The sequence below is a fragment of the Rhipicephalus sanguineus genome, chromosome 6 (assembly GCF_013339695.2).
Source record: "Rhipicephalus sanguineus isolate Rsan-2018 chromosome 6, BIME_Rsan_1.4, whole genome shotgun sequence".
Classification (NCBI taxonomy): Eukaryota; Metazoa; Arthropoda; class Arachnida; order Ixodida; family Ixodidae; genus Rhipicephalus; species Rhipicephalus sanguineus.
Window position 1 is genome coordinate 133,402,323 of NC_051181.1, and position 16,867 is coordinate 133,419,189.

At 44.7% G+C, this 16,867-nt stretch overlaps 1 protein-coding gene across 1 annotated transcript; it reads left to right on the forward strand.

The window, feature by feature from the left end:
* The first annotated feature begins 2,428 nt into the window (after positions 1 to 2,428).
* Positions 2,429 to 15,842, forward strand: LOC119396451 (zinc metalloproteinase nas-37). The gene is made up of 6 exons (XM_037663667.2): positions 2,429 to 2,669; positions 6,297 to 6,388; positions 9,772 to 9,906; positions 10,997 to 11,171; positions 12,357 to 12,483; positions 15,650 to 15,842. The coding sequence occupies exons 2-6, from the start codon at positions 6,317 to 6,319 to the stop codon at positions 15,825 to 15,827; spliced, it is 687 nt and encodes a 228-aa protein (XP_037519595.1). The 5' UTR covers positions 2,429 to 2,669; positions 6,297 to 6,316; the 3' UTR covers positions 15,828 to 15,842.
* The last annotated feature ends 1,025 nt before the right edge of the window (positions 15,843 to 16,867 follow it).

Consider the following 16,867-nt stretch of genomic DNA (forward strand, 5'->3'; position numbering starts at 1 on the left):
ATCAGCGCCGACGGAAGTGTATAGCTGGCGAGACGAAGTCGTGCAAACAAAATTAATCAAGACCGGTCTTTTGTACGCCCGCATAAGACCACACTATCCGAACACCGTCTAGATGTTTGCAAGGGACGCCGTGTATTATTTGCCAACACTGTGTCACAATGTTTACGTTGAACGAATTGAGTTCCTGGAGTGAGTGAAGGGACCACGATGAGCCCGCGTGTATATGCATGTGCCTGTGTCTCCACGTGTGATTGTTACGCATGCGGTCGATACACGTGCAATTGTTACGCGTGTGATTGGTCACGTGTGATTGGTCACGTGTGATTGTTAATACGGAAGCATCAGCTATAGTTTTATAATTGAAGCAGTCTGGATCTATATACCCATGCAGTGGAAAAGTACCGGTCCCCTAATATACGCCATAGTGACATTCAGTCCATGTATGCTTAAAGAACTTGAATCGGAGCACGATATAATGTCCACTAGTAAGAAGATACCAAACACTGTTTTACATAGCGAATCCGTTGTCATCACATGCTATCGCTCACGGGGACTCGGAAACCAGAGAGCCGAATTCGTTAACTATGCCACTTATCTTCTTGCGTCTTGGTTTCGTAGTACATACATCATACGTAATGGTTCCGGCAAGGAACCATAATAACACATCAGTATAGAACCATCTCACCTTCCAAATAAGCTCGAGTATTTGCACGGCCAAGGGCAAACTTCGCGCAATTTTTGTTTAAAGATAAATCGAGAGCAGTAAAGCACATTAAGCCCAGCTCTAAAAGAAAAGAAAATCTGACATTTCGTAACTTCTTGTTGACTCACCGGGCACTCTATTTTATTCTTTCTTCTTTAATTTGTAATGGGTAGAAGGAGCTGGATGCCCTAAATTTTTCAGCCAGCGCGGAAAAAAGAAATGTTTCTAAAATACTTATCCAGCTTTCGTTTGTGCGGACTATTTATGAACATCCTACGGGACTGCGGCTTCAGCCACGAGGTTGTCTGGATCCTGAGGTTGATACGGTGGACCTAAGCCGGCTTTCCTGCTTAAAAGAAGGCAGAATTTACGACCTCGCTTAGCCCTCGCCCTACTCTGTAGTCGACGTTCAAAAGCTGCGGGCAAGCGAGCATAAACCAACCGCTCTGAACCACTCGATGCGTCACGCTGAGCACTGAACCATATATAACTCCCACATCTGCTTTATATAAGATAAATTAAGGTTCTTACATTGAATGCAAGTTAATTTTTTTTTCCTTTGCGACGAAAGTTCCGCTCTCGACATTTACTTCTCGTGGCGCGGGAGTACTGCCTCCTCTTCCGTCCCACCTCTCCTCCACTTTCATCCCTTATTTTTTATGCGAGGTAAAAGCAGGAAGAGAGACTTTCCTTTTACCGAAGACTGAAATCTAGGACTAGAAGAGGCATCTCCGTTTACTGTGCTCTACTAAAGTCAACAGCCTGCTGTCGAGCTATTTATGGAGGAAGGCATTCGCCTCCAGTGCGTTCCTCCAGCATAGGTGGCGTTTGTTCCTCGGTGCAAGGTGGCTGTGGAAAACTTATTTATTAGCAGTAAAATTGATCTGGAGAAACCCCTGGTTGTCCGAGGTTCTTGGCTTGCGGTAGGGGCGGGCCCTCAATCCAGGCCTACTTCGGAGTATGCATGCCAGGTATAATTGTGTGCGCTTTCTTGTTTGCGTTTTGTGTGTGCACGCGTGCGTTTTTGCACTCCGCGCCTGTTTGAATGCAGCAACGCGTTAAGTAATCGAACCGGGCACCTCGTGATCGGCATCACAATGTTCAGAGATAACGGGGCAGGCCTTCGACACTTTCTAGGACGACTATATAAGGGGGAAGCGTACGAAGTGAAACTCTATACTCACAGAAAGGTGGCCTTATAGTACGCTGTGCCTTCTGCGTCATCACTTTTCTCCTTAGTCTTTAGCATTGTGTGTTTAGAATTGCGCTGAGCGCTCTTGCAAAACAGTGTGTTTTAAACCAATCGAATGCTACCGCAGTGACCTCCACTAACAACAAGCTATACTTCCGAGAGCGGCGCCAGCAATGAGTCCCTTACTTGAACGACAGCCAGCGTTCAGCAAGTAGTATCATTACAGAATCCCGCTGATGCATTCGTTCGCCTCACCCGAAGTTGCTATTACAGACACCCGTATCCAAACGCAAGGAAAGTTGGCCTGTAGTTCAAAGCCAGGGTTTGCTTATGTATCCCCCTTCGCAAGAAAACCCAGCCGGTTCGCGCACTGGCGTGCCAGACACAACATTTCTCGCTGACGAGGCGTTAAGCGGCGGTGTGGCTCCTTCGAACTGCCGTACGATATCGAAGGCGACTTGGATACGATCCAACGTGACGTCAGCTCGAAACTGTAAACGAACTCCAAGCTAGCGTCACCCGCGTGCAATAAGACGCAAACGCCTATATAATACAGCGGCATCCGGGCGAGACAGCGCTACTTCCTCGTGCGGCAAAGGAAGCAGCAAGCGTTGCATACATCCGTTCAAGAGCCAGTGAGGCAGCGTGGCCGACATCAATGAGCGCCCTTTCAAAACGGTGACGCCCTCCTCAACGAACACGCGCGGCAAACGTGCGTGCGACTTGACAAGACTCTCGATTCGTGTGCACGATCGTCTACAGAAGGCGCGAAAGGTAAGTCGGTGAATCTCAAACCTCTCCTTTGGCATGAAACATTGTGCTCGCTCTATTCTTGCGTATTCTAAAGGCCTCGCGCAAACCACACTCACAACATAGAGAAGAATGACTACGAAGGCACGGCCGCCCCGTGGTCTTTTCTTGCTCTGCACGAGTTCTGCGTATGGTTCACGCCGCTGTTCCTATTGATATGCATTGAAACCAACTAACCCAAGAATCAGTGTTGTTACTGTAAAGTCTTGTCAAACCCTGTTACTCTATTCTTGACAAACCGAGGTGCTGGCCTTAGAAGACGCAACAGTAGGCTACATTAATTCTAACAGATGTCTGGAGTCTATCAAAAGATACAGGCACTGGTGGAGAGGGAAACTATGCGCGATTTATTGTCAAACAGCCAAAATCGTAAACATGGATCTATTTTCGTCAGCCGTGTTGAGAGCTCGGGCAGCGAGAAGGTCTCGTTTGGGCGTGTTTGCCGAAGATCGGTAGTTCAATCAAGCCCTTGTTTAAAACATGTTGCTTCGCTCGCTGGCTTTATACGCACGTAGCGGCAGATTTCGAATTATCGCGTGAAGAAACCCATTTATATGCATGCTTTTCTTCTCACACTACCTCTTGGGCGAACTGGAATTGCATATGGTAAGGTTGCGCATTAAAATACACGGTTGTTCCGCGTTGCCTTATACTGGTGTCACACGGTGCACTACTGATTGGGATAAAAATACAGCCCGATTGGGATCAAAATTCTCAACAGTGATTGGTTCCATTCTGCACCTTGCGGAAAGGAACCAACCAGGATGTAGAAATTAGGTGCTGATCACGCCCGATCGCGATCAAAAGTGACCGTATGACACATTTCGTCCACTTTAATTCCTTTCAATTTAGGTCAAAATCATTGAACTACAGTTCAAACAAACAACGAATAATTTCCCGTGTGATTTCCTTCGCTTAATTGTCTGTTTGTTTTCATTAGTTCCGTGTAACACCGGTATAACATTGGGCGTGTCATCGAAAGTGCTACCCTATACCAGTATGACACGTATATTATTCCACATTTTCGCTGTCTCTCTCTTCTCTATCGTCTTTGCCGTGCGAGTGTTACATCAGTGTCAGTAACCTCGCGTAAGTGATGCTCTATTATTTAATTTCGAAAGCTTCTCAGGCAAAATAATAAAAAACTCACGGGGTCCCTTATGCATTCACCTAAGACGACTCGAGGGCGAAAGCAATCGTCTTTTTCTTCTCGGTCGATGCATTGATCCTGCCCCATCACCCTCCGAAAGCTTGGTGCACCTAGCGTGGTTTTGCACTGCCTCCGTGATCGGCCCACCTTTGACCAAGCTACGATGTCATGAGATGGCGGCATCATGTGACATTGCGTCACGTGACGTGACGTCACTCCAAAATTTGTAACGTCGTGATGACGTCACAAATTTTGGTGATCTGTGACGACATTGTGACGTCATCACATGATGATTTTTTTCATCACTTCGTCCCCGACGCCGCAGGACGCGAGACGCCGACGGTCAAATGTCGCGTTTGATGAGGCATGTAGGGCTTTCGCCTTAATAGTGCCAAAAATGCACGAACAAGTTTGCATCCTGCTGGAAGTACAGCAGTTTCCTGCTTGAGCTTTGTACTCCGCGTAAATGGTATGCAGTACTGAGGGAACATTAGCCCGGGCGGCGAGCCCACTTTACGGAGTGGAAACGAGGATATCGTATTCATCGGCAACCACAGCGCCGATTTTGACAAGGTCTGTCGCGTTTTAAATAAGATGCTAAATAACGATTACCGTAGAATGCCGATTTTCTATACTTATACCATCATTCTTATAAAAAATAAAAATTGCGATAAATTAGAGAATTTCAAAAACGAAACTATGCAGTTTACAACTCTGCAACTATGCGATGAAAAACGATATTATTTGTAAATTGTCGCAAGTAATACACCTCACGCGGTCAAAGTTGATGAATTATATACACCGCTCTGACAACTACAACTAAACATTTCGTTCCAGCAAATGCACGTGAGCTGTAAACTAGCGTCGAATTGGATCCCCTTTAGTCGCCCCGACAGATGCCGTTTACAAAAGTGCGTTGTCTGCGCGTGTGAGCGTAAATGCGTGTAGGGCGACAGAAAGCGGAACGCTAGAACTCGAAAGACGTTATCTGTCTTTCCACACGAAATTGAGCGGCCGACGTCCGCATGCGCAGCTGAACGCGATATCGCGGCGGCTGTTGCTCACTTGAAAGGAAATCGGTCGCCCGCGTAGCGTCGTCATCGGATCTAGCGTGTCACAATAAGTAGCTAGTGACATGCAACAGCCTGGAACACTCTTTCCATTTGTCACTTTGTTTGATGAAAGCACGATTACAATAGTGCCGTTTGTTCTCTAGGCAGTGACCGAAAACCCACATGACCGCTTCTTTAGGATGCGAATGACGAAGCAAGGTGAACGAAGACACTCTACACCGATACGTCCGATGGATGGCGTTACGGCCTCTGGCATGACAATGACGTTAGTTCTGCGTTAAAAGACGAGCGGCCTTGATGTCAGGCAGGGCGTCTACTAAGGCGTATATACTCTGCGTCGCTGTTTAACTGTAACGTCAGCTTCGTCCATTTGTAAAGACACGAGCTCCGTGCGGGGCATGCTGTTTTTGCTACAGAAACAGCATCTAGATGGGCTTCTGAAGAAATGTTCTGATATTTAGCTGAAATAATATTTTCGGCAAGAAACTATATAAGCGCGAATAATCAACAACATCGTTCCATCTATTGAGCTGATTGACGTAAAATACCCGGCCAAAGGACAGCACAGGTCCGGTATATCTGTCCAGAAATTTAGTAGCTGTCAGCAAATTTACTAGCCGAGCCGATGTGCGCAAGCGTCTACAATGCCTAGAAACTACGATGTCAGTTGAAGCCACTCCAGCCAACCCCCTCAATGTATCTCCAGCCACGATAAATAATGTGTCAGGCATTACAGCTAGTCACCATGCCTTCAAAGAGGTAGTCCAGTACATTGCCAAAAATAAACAGCGTAGCATGCACATCACGTATACTATTGTCACTGTCCATCATTACACAAAGTTTTCAAAAGATGCTTTGAGCGACAAAAAGAAGTGATAACTGATACTACATTGCAATCCTCTGGGATGACTCACTTGTGATGATAGGTTGACTACGAAAGCGACAAAAAAAATAACAATAAATGGTCTTTGAGAAACTCGACGCAAAGAGCAGTGTTGGGCGACAAAACCCGAAGTCGTGCCATATCTTATTCCCTCCCTCGCGCATTGTGCAACAACCGATATAGAAAACGTCTTGACAGTTAAAAGTTACGTGCGTCTCAATGCGACAGCAGCAAGCCCTGCGACTACGACACGAAGGAACCTCCTTATCACCCCACTTAGAGTGTCCCTGTTGATATGTCATTCCCAGCCTGACTTTGGCGTTCACCGCATTTATGCCGCAACAATGGACACGCAGCGCTGCTGAGCTACGCGCCGCGGCCTGTGCTTCTGTGTTGAATGTGCATTTTTATCTCTTTAAAAAAAAGTGTAACGACTCTCCAGGTGTGCGCGTATCAACTGTTTTGTGCTTCGTTCTTTTTTCAAGATAGTCCTCACCGTTCGAAGATGGCGTTCCTGATCGCGTTCACTTCTGTCGTGGTTGTCAGCCTTGTATCGAGTGCACCTGTCGAAAACAATGTAAGTCCTTAATATTAGAAACTGTTAATTGCTTCTACAGATTCATGCGCACATGAGTGCGTGTGCGCTGAGAACCCATAGTGCTTTCTTTTTCAGTGGTTTATTGGCCGGTTCGAATTACGGGAATTGACTCGAATTAATTTGGTGTTTGCTACAGATTCAAGTTCATTTCAGTATGTATCAAGTAATTACGTGACAGTACATGCTAAACGCGCATTACGATAGGAGGTCACAGAGTTCAGACAGAACTGACAGGAAGACCTCCAATAAATACATAATTAGATTATCATAAAAAAAGAGAGCAAGCATTAAAATAGGCGGACGTGCCATATTGACTTATCGGTATGTGTCAACATAGTAATATAAATAACAGCATGAGAAGTAGATTAGATGGACTAATAATAACTAGATTACATACCTTAGTTAATACTAAACAGCAACAAATAGACGAGTGCGTGAACCAGTTTAAAAGCAATAATCACAAAGAGTAGCAACAAACCTGATAATGATATCTGGGTTTTTACGACCCAATATGATATGATTGTGAGAGACGCCGTAGTGAAGGGCTCCGGAAATTTTGACCATCTGGTGTTCCTTAACATGCACTGACATCACACAGTACACGGGCCTCTAGCATTTCGCCTCCATCGAAATGCGACCGCCGCGGCCGGGATCGAACCCGCGACCTTCGGGTCCGCAGCTGAGCACCGTAACCACTGCTCCACCGCGGCGGACAGCAGCAAGCCTGACAACTGAGTTCAATGTCCAGAAATTACAGAACTAAGATGAGCCGCTCAATCTCTTAACGAAATATTGTTTGGCGCGCCCTGCGAGTCAGTGAAGTTTATGCGGTAATGAATTTCATATTGATGCGCATGAAAAAAAGCAGCTGTGTTGTTGTCGTAGTCAATTCCTGCTTTTGTAAAACTTCACTTTGGGCGAATTTATTCCTACTTAGTTAAAACACAGCACGGTCAAGGCGAGGACAAGAAGCGCATCGCGAGCGCTGAATAACAAATCTGAATTCAATCACGTTGTATTGTGTTTGAGTAAGTGGTGCTTGAGCATTGCCATTTTGTGACTCTTGCGAAGCAAAAGAGTTCATCGGATATATATATATATATATATATATATAGATATATATATATATATATTATATATATATATATATATATATATATATTATATATATATATATATATATATATATATATATATATATATATATAAAACGTGCTTTGTGTAGTGTCTGTGTAGCCCAAACGAGAGATGGGTTACTTGAACACAGTGATAGTGCCTTCATACTGTGGCCATATTGTCCCGTTCGCCATCTTGTTTATTACAAGGAATATGAGTGCCTAGTAAACCAGTGCCGCTTAGATAACAAGAACAAGCTATTTTTGAAACTATAGCGCGTCTACCAGCGCCCCCCCCCCCTTTTTTATTTTAAGAGTGTCCTTTCTATCCACGAAAATAACTTCGGCTATATATAAACTCGTCACCGAACACTCCAGCACGTTTTCCTGTGCATGGTTTTTCAACCCTAATCCTATCATATCTTACACTTAGCACGTACCGTACGGCTCGTACGACTATGCACGTCGAGGAAACTGTCAAAGAGACGGTGCCCTTTATTTACAGTTCCTCAGAACCTTTTAGTGCTCAGCCATCAGCTCGCTGTATCGTTATCTCGAGTGCGCTGTCAGGAACGTCCGCAAACCTCGTGTGCGTCGGGGTGAAATTCTCCTTTCGACAGCTCACGGGAGAAGTCCGGTTCGAAGAACGACCAGTTGCGCGCGAATGTACGAAATTTTCGAGAAATAAAAATGAATCAAATATGCGAGTCGGCCCTCGAGTCTAATGATAAGCACGAATATTGTGAGAGTGGTTCGCTGATATTTCAAAACGTCAACTGCACCCTATTAAACTTAAAATTACAGCAACCTTACGACGAAACGCCGTCTGAAGACAGCCGCGGGACGAACTTTAGACGACGCCGCATATGTACTGCCCACCGGTCTTGTGCTGTCTGTTCCACGGTATTTACTTGAAGTCACAAGTGCCAGAGTTTTTATCAATTCGTGTAGCTAAGTTTCTGCTGTCTGTTCCACGGTATTGACTTGAAGTCACAAGCGCCAGAGTTTTTCACTTGTGCAGCAAACTCTAGAGTAGAATTCACTATACTATAAATTAATGATTTCGTTCTTTTATCGAAATGAATGGAAGCAAGGAGACATAACCCTACAGAGCGGCCGCACCTGTTCCTGTTTACTTAGATATACAAATGGTAATAAGGAGTTATGTGCATAAGACGACAAACAAAATTCTCCGAGCACACAAGAAAACGTGTGCTACTGTATGTCTGAGCAATGCTACGTTATTGGGCGAGTTAGTAAATCGTTCCGCGGATATGGTGATGTACACACAAATTTAGGCGTGGACAGTGGGCAGGATGAGCAGTCCCTGGCGACTTATTTTTATCAGAAGCAGCGCGTAAGAAGGAAACAATTCCCTCGATAAGGAAAAGGCTTCCGTGTGCACGGAATCTATTTGTACTGTAGGAAAGATATCAGATGCATTAATGAGATGACCCGTGAACACGACTTGGCTGTTAGGAATTGCACGTCCTCTCACACGCCTGCAGGCTGTGGGAAATGTTCGTAGAAGGCACTGTTCGATTCCATTAGGCTGCTGGGAAGAAGCAATACTGATGTCGCGCGCAAGCTTCTCGAGGCCTATTTTACTGGTAGCTAAGCCGCGCCCTGAAAAATCGCACTTTGCGACATTACATGAGCTTCGCTGAACGCTGTAGATGGTCTTCACTGCGAACATGTAAGGCTATCGAACGTAAAGTTTCAGTTAACCGCAGTGCTTTACATAAAAATCTGTTCCAAATAAGCCCTTGGCCCCCTTTATCCAAGGCTGAATTCTAACCTGCCCCCATATATCTGTGATGCGCTACTGTACATAAATGGAATGTACCAAAATTTGTAAAAACGTTTAGTTTGTCGTTAGGTTTTATTTAATTCAGGGAAATGTTAAAACCACATGTACACCGCCTGTTGATAACGTCAGCTATCGTTTCTTTGTTCTGACCTTCAGCTCTCGGAAAACTTAAATATAAATAAGGCTTACGTAAAAATAATTTATTACGTATAGAAAAAGAAGATTGGAATGCACTCGTCTCTACGTGTCAGGCTTATGCGTTATTTTGTGGTGCCAGTTGATACACGCGTATTCAAGGCGACGCAGCCGAGTGTCAGAATGAGTGTTGAGCAGCCTGACACATTCGAGGTGCAAGTGATCTTATCGCATAACATGTCGTTCATATTGTCGTTCATACGTCAAAGTATAACAATTACGGTGATCCCCTACTTTTACAGGCCACAGTGGTTCCTGATAACGGCGAAGACACAGCAAGCACAGAAGCAACGAGCGATCTACCCGAAGTAACGACAGCTACCGATTTACCCGAAGTCCCGATGTTCAGAATAGACAACAGGAGTGACAAGGAAAAGGTGAGGAAACATGCCCTACCCAAGAGTCACCATTTCTGACTTTGCATTGCTCTAGTTTGTAACACAGCTTGTCCTATCTTGTCTTTATAGAGGATCGTTGTATATTGAATTGGGCTCTTAATCAATACTTATTCGATATAGCTTTAATGGCGTTTGTGATAAAAAACGGCAGATATAAATGTTTGAAAACGACAGCTTAATTAAATTCTACACCACATGGGATTGCCCAGGAGACGATATTTGCCAAAAAAAAGTAAATTCTCGCTTAGCCTGAGGACATATAGCCTCCAATTAAAATTTTCAGCCTGTGGTAGTTTTTGCGAGCTACGCAGTCATCCATTAAATTAGAAGGGTTATAAATTCACATAGGATAACTTCGCATTTGCCGTGGGAACCGTGCCCTGGAGACTTGTCCCAGAATGTAAATACTCATAACAGTGCATCGCTTTGAATTAAGGCTATTTCCTTTTAATCCGGTTTCCATAAGTTAAATTTTACTTCAATGAGTGCCTATAAGAAACGTCTGTTTACTTAAAGGGGCACTAAAGTGGACCAATAAATTGGTTTAGACTGACAAATTATATTCCGACAACTAGCGTCGTTAATTTCATACCATAGGTTTACTAATAGATGAGGAAGTCGTCAAAAGTTTCACTTTTGTGTTTCCCGCCGAAATCTCCAACGGTGACGTCACAAATTTCAAGGTGGTTTTTTTTTTTATTTTGGCCAAGTAGGCTCAACGAAATTTCTCGAAACTTGTACTGTCTTCCTTAGAAGACAGTGTACTTCATTTGTACCGATTGGGAACTACGTAGGCCCAAGTAGACGCCGTCAAAATCAATGACGTCACGGCGACTGGTGCGGGAACGTCAAGGTGGGGTCGCCACCCGCATTTTCTTTTTGCGCGTTTTCTCGCTTACCAAACAACTTCTAGCAGCAAGCATGGTGATATTGGTATCGTGAAAGAGCAGTTTACTTATACGAAAAAAAAAATTTTTTTTAGTGTCCCTTTAAGTTACGCTATCTCACTATTTTTTTTGTAACTATTGCTTCATTCATGCCTGTATTTTTTTTCTTATACTGCTCACAGTTTCTCGAAGCAGTGAGAAGTGCGAGAAAACTGTGGAACGGCGACTACATGTATCAGCGGGACATTCGCATAACCAGGGCACAGCTGGCTCGAATCTACGGCGTGGACACCTCGAAGGACGAGACATTCTACGCGTGGCCCAACGCTACGGTGCCATTCTCGATCGGAAAAAAAGGTGAGAACGGCGCGCAAGCCACGTTCACGGCAGTTTTTTCAATTTCAAAAGTTGTTGTTCATTATCCGGCGCGTTCACTGCAGCGCACGCCCTTGTAGACATCAAGAGAATTGAAATCGATCTCGATAAATCAATTGTTTATTGAATAGAGCGAGAAGGAGAGCTGACTGGCGTTCAAGGTATACAGTGAAAGGGAAGGGACTGCACATGAAGAATGCGTACACGTTTTTTTCCAATAACGACCACCATTTCCACGTTTGGAGGAAACTTGAGAAATGCGTGCAAACGATATTTGAGTTCCCTTGTTTGTCGACACTCGAGGTATAAATTATGTGCACTAATTTGTTACATTTTATGCCCACACGCCAGTTTCGTTTCGAAGCTACAAGTAACACGAGTTTCAAATGCCCAGCTTAATCTGAAACGGGGAACAAAAGGCATTTTTTGTGTTTTTGTTTTGAATCAGCAGTGCTTATCTCCGGAGATTCAGTAGTTCCTCGTCAAGCGTTAACAAGCACCTCAACAGACACCAAGCGCCGGACTGGCACCGCATGCAGACCAATACATTTCCGAATCTGCATAAGCTAGAAATCATGAACCCAGAGAGATAGCTCAACCCATGTCCACGTTGCGGAGATATTCCAACACTCGCACACGTAACTTACAGCTGTCCAGAGCCACCCGTTACAGTCGACTCTGGACATATACTCACCCAATACACACGTGGTCGTGGGAGTTATGACTCGCTGAACGAACCCTGGAAAGCCAACTGGTGACTCCGGGCCAGGCCCAGAGAGCCGCTACAGCCAGCGCTGATTTGGAAGAAGGGCCCCACCTGCAATGAACCACATTTTAGATGTGAAGCATCTTATAGCGGAGTTCAATACGGTGGTGGTGGTTGTGTGCGGCGTGACCACCCTTACTGCGCATGCGCAAACCCTCTCCCCTTCCCCTCTCCCCCTCCCCTCCCTTCTCCCCTCCCCTCCCCCTCTCCACTTCCCATCTCCACATTCCCCCTCTCCGCTCCCCCTCTGAAACGCGGGCTCTACATGCCGAAACACTGCTTCGCATTGCCTCATGGTCCCCTTTAGCGGGAGATGGTGTGATTTTTTTTATTAATAAATGTTGTCTCTCTTTCTTTATTTCTCTCTCTCTCATATATATATATATTTTTTTTTTTCTCAGTTCACGACTTTGCGCGAGAGATTCGTGACGCCATGCGACAGTGGGAACAAGAGACCTGCGTCCGCTTTGTCGAGATGACAGAGAACACCGGCGACACGGACCACGTTCGCTTCGTACAGTCTCGTTGGTGAGTCATTTCGGCAACAGCTTGCACAACACTGGCGAACGACTAACAAACGCTATAAGTAGAAAACGGGGGAAAAGAAATGGTCGGCTTTCTGCCTGAACGACTTTTAATAACACGGCCTGTCAGAGGCTCGGAAGACAAATGGCAAACCGTGCGCTTGCGCACAAACTGAAAGGTTCGTGGATCTTAGGGATAGGGGCAAGACATCGCTGGACGATGCGCGATATATCTTGTTGAATCATGAACAATGTGATTAAGAGGAGCCATCAGTAAGGTCGGGGTGAAATTCAATTAGTGAAAGCAACGACAGCACTTAGAAAGGAGGAGGGGGAGGAGGGGGATTGCAACAGTGTTTTGCTACACACAAGGTTGTTGGACAACAAGGAGCCAACTACAGGAAAGTCATCCAAGACACTGAGTTTAGCGTAAAAACGAAAACAACAACAACAACAATCAAGTTCTTCGGATGCGTTCAAAGTGAAAATACATACTACGTACGATAGGAGGGGAATTGATCAAAGGCTCGTTTTCTTTTTCAAGCACAACTTAATGCAACCAACAGACATCGAAGCCAAGGAAGACATAGGGGATATTAATTGCAGTTTTTTTAACTGTCGTGTAGTAATATGACACAAATGGAAAGGAATGAAAGTGCAAGATAAAAACACCCATTCCTTCGGTGGGGTCCGAACCCGCAACTTTCGAATCCACATCAACTACTGGAAATAGCGCTCGAATTCAGTCGTTCGTTCTTTAACATTTGAGATTAGATAAGACGTCCGCAGAACCTTTGGCTAATCAACGAACCTTTATTAGTTCTAAGAAGACAGGGCGTGCAAACACGGACGCAAGAAAGAGGTCACGACCCCACAAACGCCGAATATTATCGATAATAGGGGTAGCGCATGCGTGAGCCAACCGTCGATTAACTTGCATAAAGATGAAATCAAATTCCTCGACAGTTATCTTTCACCTAGACTCCCACGCGCACCGGAATGATAGGTTCGCCTATTGTATGGGCATGCACAGATAAGTTTTCGTGCTTTTTTTCTTTTCCGCCGACGTGCATCTCTTCAGTTGTTAGTCGGTGTGTGTGGTGTCGTGACCTGTCGTGTCCGTGTTTGCACGCCCTGTGTTTTTAGAATGAATACTTACCAACTACCTCAGCTCTCTGTTATTCGAGCATTCATTGTAAATTTTAAACGTACAACGAACGGTTTAGTGCCACTGCGGAATTCTTAAGAGTAAACGAGTCGCTCAAACTGAAGTTTCACCTCGTGAAAATGTCTACGCCAAAAATTTCAGACACTACCCTGCCAATGTGAAGCAAAAGATCCGATTGATGCGACACGCACGTTAGTATAGCAGTATATTAGGCAGGAAAGTAAAAAGGGGATGGGTTGAGAAAGCGAAATTATGAATTGAGTGAAGAAATGTTAAGTGTATGAAAATGATGCCTAAATTAATCAACAAGCCCATCTTGCTACCCTCGTTGTTAGTTTAATCACAATCACCAAAAATAAACCATACATCAGTACCCGTTTCTGGGCTAGTTGGTTAGTAACTATCTTCGTATAGAAGACGCGCGAAACTACATCAAGAAACAATCAGATAGGTAAAAGCATCCTTCGTAACTATGGGCGTCCGGAGGGGTGTGCAAGGGGGCGGCTGCCCCCCCCCCCCTGCTGGAATTCCGGGTAATATATTTCTATGCAATAGCAATAAGCTACACAGCTTAATATGTCCACTAAGGTCTCGCATATCTGTGTGAAACGGCCTTCAGGATTTCCAGCAAACATTGCACGTTACAGACTATTGATTAATCTGGCTGCCCCTCCCCACCCCCCCCACCAAGCGGATGCACTCCTCTGGAAAAAGTTCTGCGGCCGCCCTTGCTCATAACCAAAAATTATGCAACTAAAAATTGTTATTAATTGGTCTTAGCTAATATCTTAGGTTGACGCTTTTTTTCATGTTTGTTACACTGACAAGACGCGAAACCATATGAAGAACTTATATTGGGTTTCGCGTCTTTTCAGTGTAACAAACAACCCGAGAAATGAATCTAGTAAATCGTTATATCAAGAAATTCACTATATTGAAGTTTGTTATATCGAAGTTTCACTCTATATCATGGAGACCATATACTCGTGGCGTCACCAGAAGGAACCACAATAAGAAATGAAACCAAGGAGAAATTCATTTATAGCGACACACCGTAATACGTTAGAAACGCAGATTCAGGTAGCCGAGAAAGATAGTAGAAACCGTGGAATACCACTCCCGCCTGCAAACGCGAACGTCGTGTTCTTGAATACTGTACAGAGCAGCTGGTTCTCGTGCTGGACGTTTGACAACGCTCTCGCCGGCATAGGTCGGCAAAAAATGTGGAGCTCACTCAGACTGACTCATTCAATATATTTTGCCCTTAGAACTCACTCGGACTCAGACTCACCAAAATTTTCCTGAACTGGACTCACTCGGACTCAGACTTACTATAATTTTTCTCAACCGAACTCATTCGGACTCAGACCAGGAGGCGTTTCTCAGACTCACGAAAACTTTACTGACCCGGACTCACTCAGACTCAGACTCACGGCTCGATATGAGTCTGAGTGAGTCAACTCACGAGTGAGTTTGCCGACCTATGCTCGCCGGGCGTTATCTCACTTTCTCGTAGCATGTTAGGATAAATAAATAATTATAAAAGGGAACACAGTAAATGTACTGGCCATTTTCAATAGCACGAGCACCAAGTAAGTGACTCTCTTGTTTCTCTTCCAAGAACTTCCGGTCCAGCACTGACTTCCGGTTTCCCCAATATTCATAGAAATTGTCCTAAAAAGAAAGAACTTCATGGTTCTGGCTAAAGCTAAGGGCTATAGTAGATAGATGTGATATCGGATCATAACTTTGCTTAAGATAAAGGTCCAATTAACTGTCAGGATGATGAATGAAAAGTAATTTATTGAGTTCGTTGAAAGATTGTGAGCAGCTGGGAGCCGTTGGCGGCATCTGGCGGAGCAGATATCAACCACGCGCTTCTTTCTACGTGGCCTCCGAGATCCGCATACGAACGCCGACGTGCGACATGCCATCTACCAGACACCTGAGTCAAGCAGTAGGGTCGCTCCAGATTGTTTTCTTATCTTTTTCTTCCTTGAAGGGCTTACTCCTACCTCGGGAAGCAAGGAGGGGCACAGAAGCTTGGAATACCTAGCAAGTTTTTTCCCGACACGGTGAGTTCAACGTTCGACGTAGTTACGTTCTTCTGCGCACTGCCAAGGCGATGTGTCTATGCCAGAGTAATGCTTACTTTCACAGACTCCTTCTTTATCTTTTAGAAAGTGTGTATATAAGCTGTCCATGTCGATGAGTAGCACTTTGAATATGAAGGTATTGACGGGACTGGCGTCGACACAGGAGTACGTGACATTACATTACAGATATAGAGGCACGTATGAAGAATGAAACATTGGGAAGATATATCCAAAATGCTAGACTGCAACAGGTGGCGTAACACCTGATTATAAAGAAAGGCCTAAGTGGCCACTTGTCGCGCCATCGCGCTTGAATGAAGATGCAAATAAAGACCATAATCTCATTTTAACAGCAGAGCTGTTTAATCTCGAGCTCAGTCCGGTGGTGTTCGCAAAACTCCGTTGAGTGATGACGTCCCAATGCGTTGCCTAGCAACGCGTTGGAGGAAGGAACGGAGGAGGAGAGAAGAAGAGAAGTGGAGAGGAGGGTAAAAAATAAATAAAACAAAATAAAAATTATTGGCCAGGCGGGATTCGAACCCAGGTATCCACGGTCCGAAGGCGAGCGCCGTAACCACTCGGCTATCCAGGCTCTATTTTTCTTTACTGGACTCGGCTACCAGGCACGCTAGAAGAACAAGCGTTTATGGGAACTATATGATTGTGTAGCTATGGGCGAGAGAAAGAGAAAGGAAAAGAGAAATAAAGAAAGAAAAAAATAAATAAACAGACAGGATATAGAAAGAAAGAGAGATAAATAAATAGAGATATAGAGAGCCTCGATCTCAACTTGACTTTCCCAGGCTTAACTGCCTCTAGCTCTCTCTTCTCATGTGGCTACGGTATACCTAGGCTTAACAGGCTATCTCTAGGCAAGGCTTGGCTAGTATGCTATAAGGTTCTCCTTGAAGTCTTCCTTAGCATAGGAGGCCGCACTGGTGGCGCCAATTCTCCTTGAGGCTTGGCACCACCAATGCGAAACCGCCCTAATTTTTTTTATCGAACAGAAACTATGTTTCAGAAATGTGAGATTTCGAACTTCAAGAAATCGAGGGTCTAGAGGTGACGCCTTACATTTCATTACAATGCTGCTTATAAGAACAATTATTAATGTGAATCTAGAA

Coding starts and splice junctions, on each gene's coding strand:
- LOC119396451 (XM_037663667.2), top strand. CDS start 6,317: ATGGCGTTCCTGATCGCGTTCACTTCTGTCGTGGTTGTCAGCCTTGTA. Junction 11,172..12,356: donor ATTCTCGATCGGAAAAAAAG/GTGAGAACGGCG, acceptor TTTTTTTCTCAG/TTCACGACTTTGCGCGAGAG. Junction 12,484..15,649: donor CGCTTCGTACAGTCTCGTTG/GTGAGTCATTTC, acceptor TCTTCCTTGAAG/GGCTTACTCCTACCTCGGGA.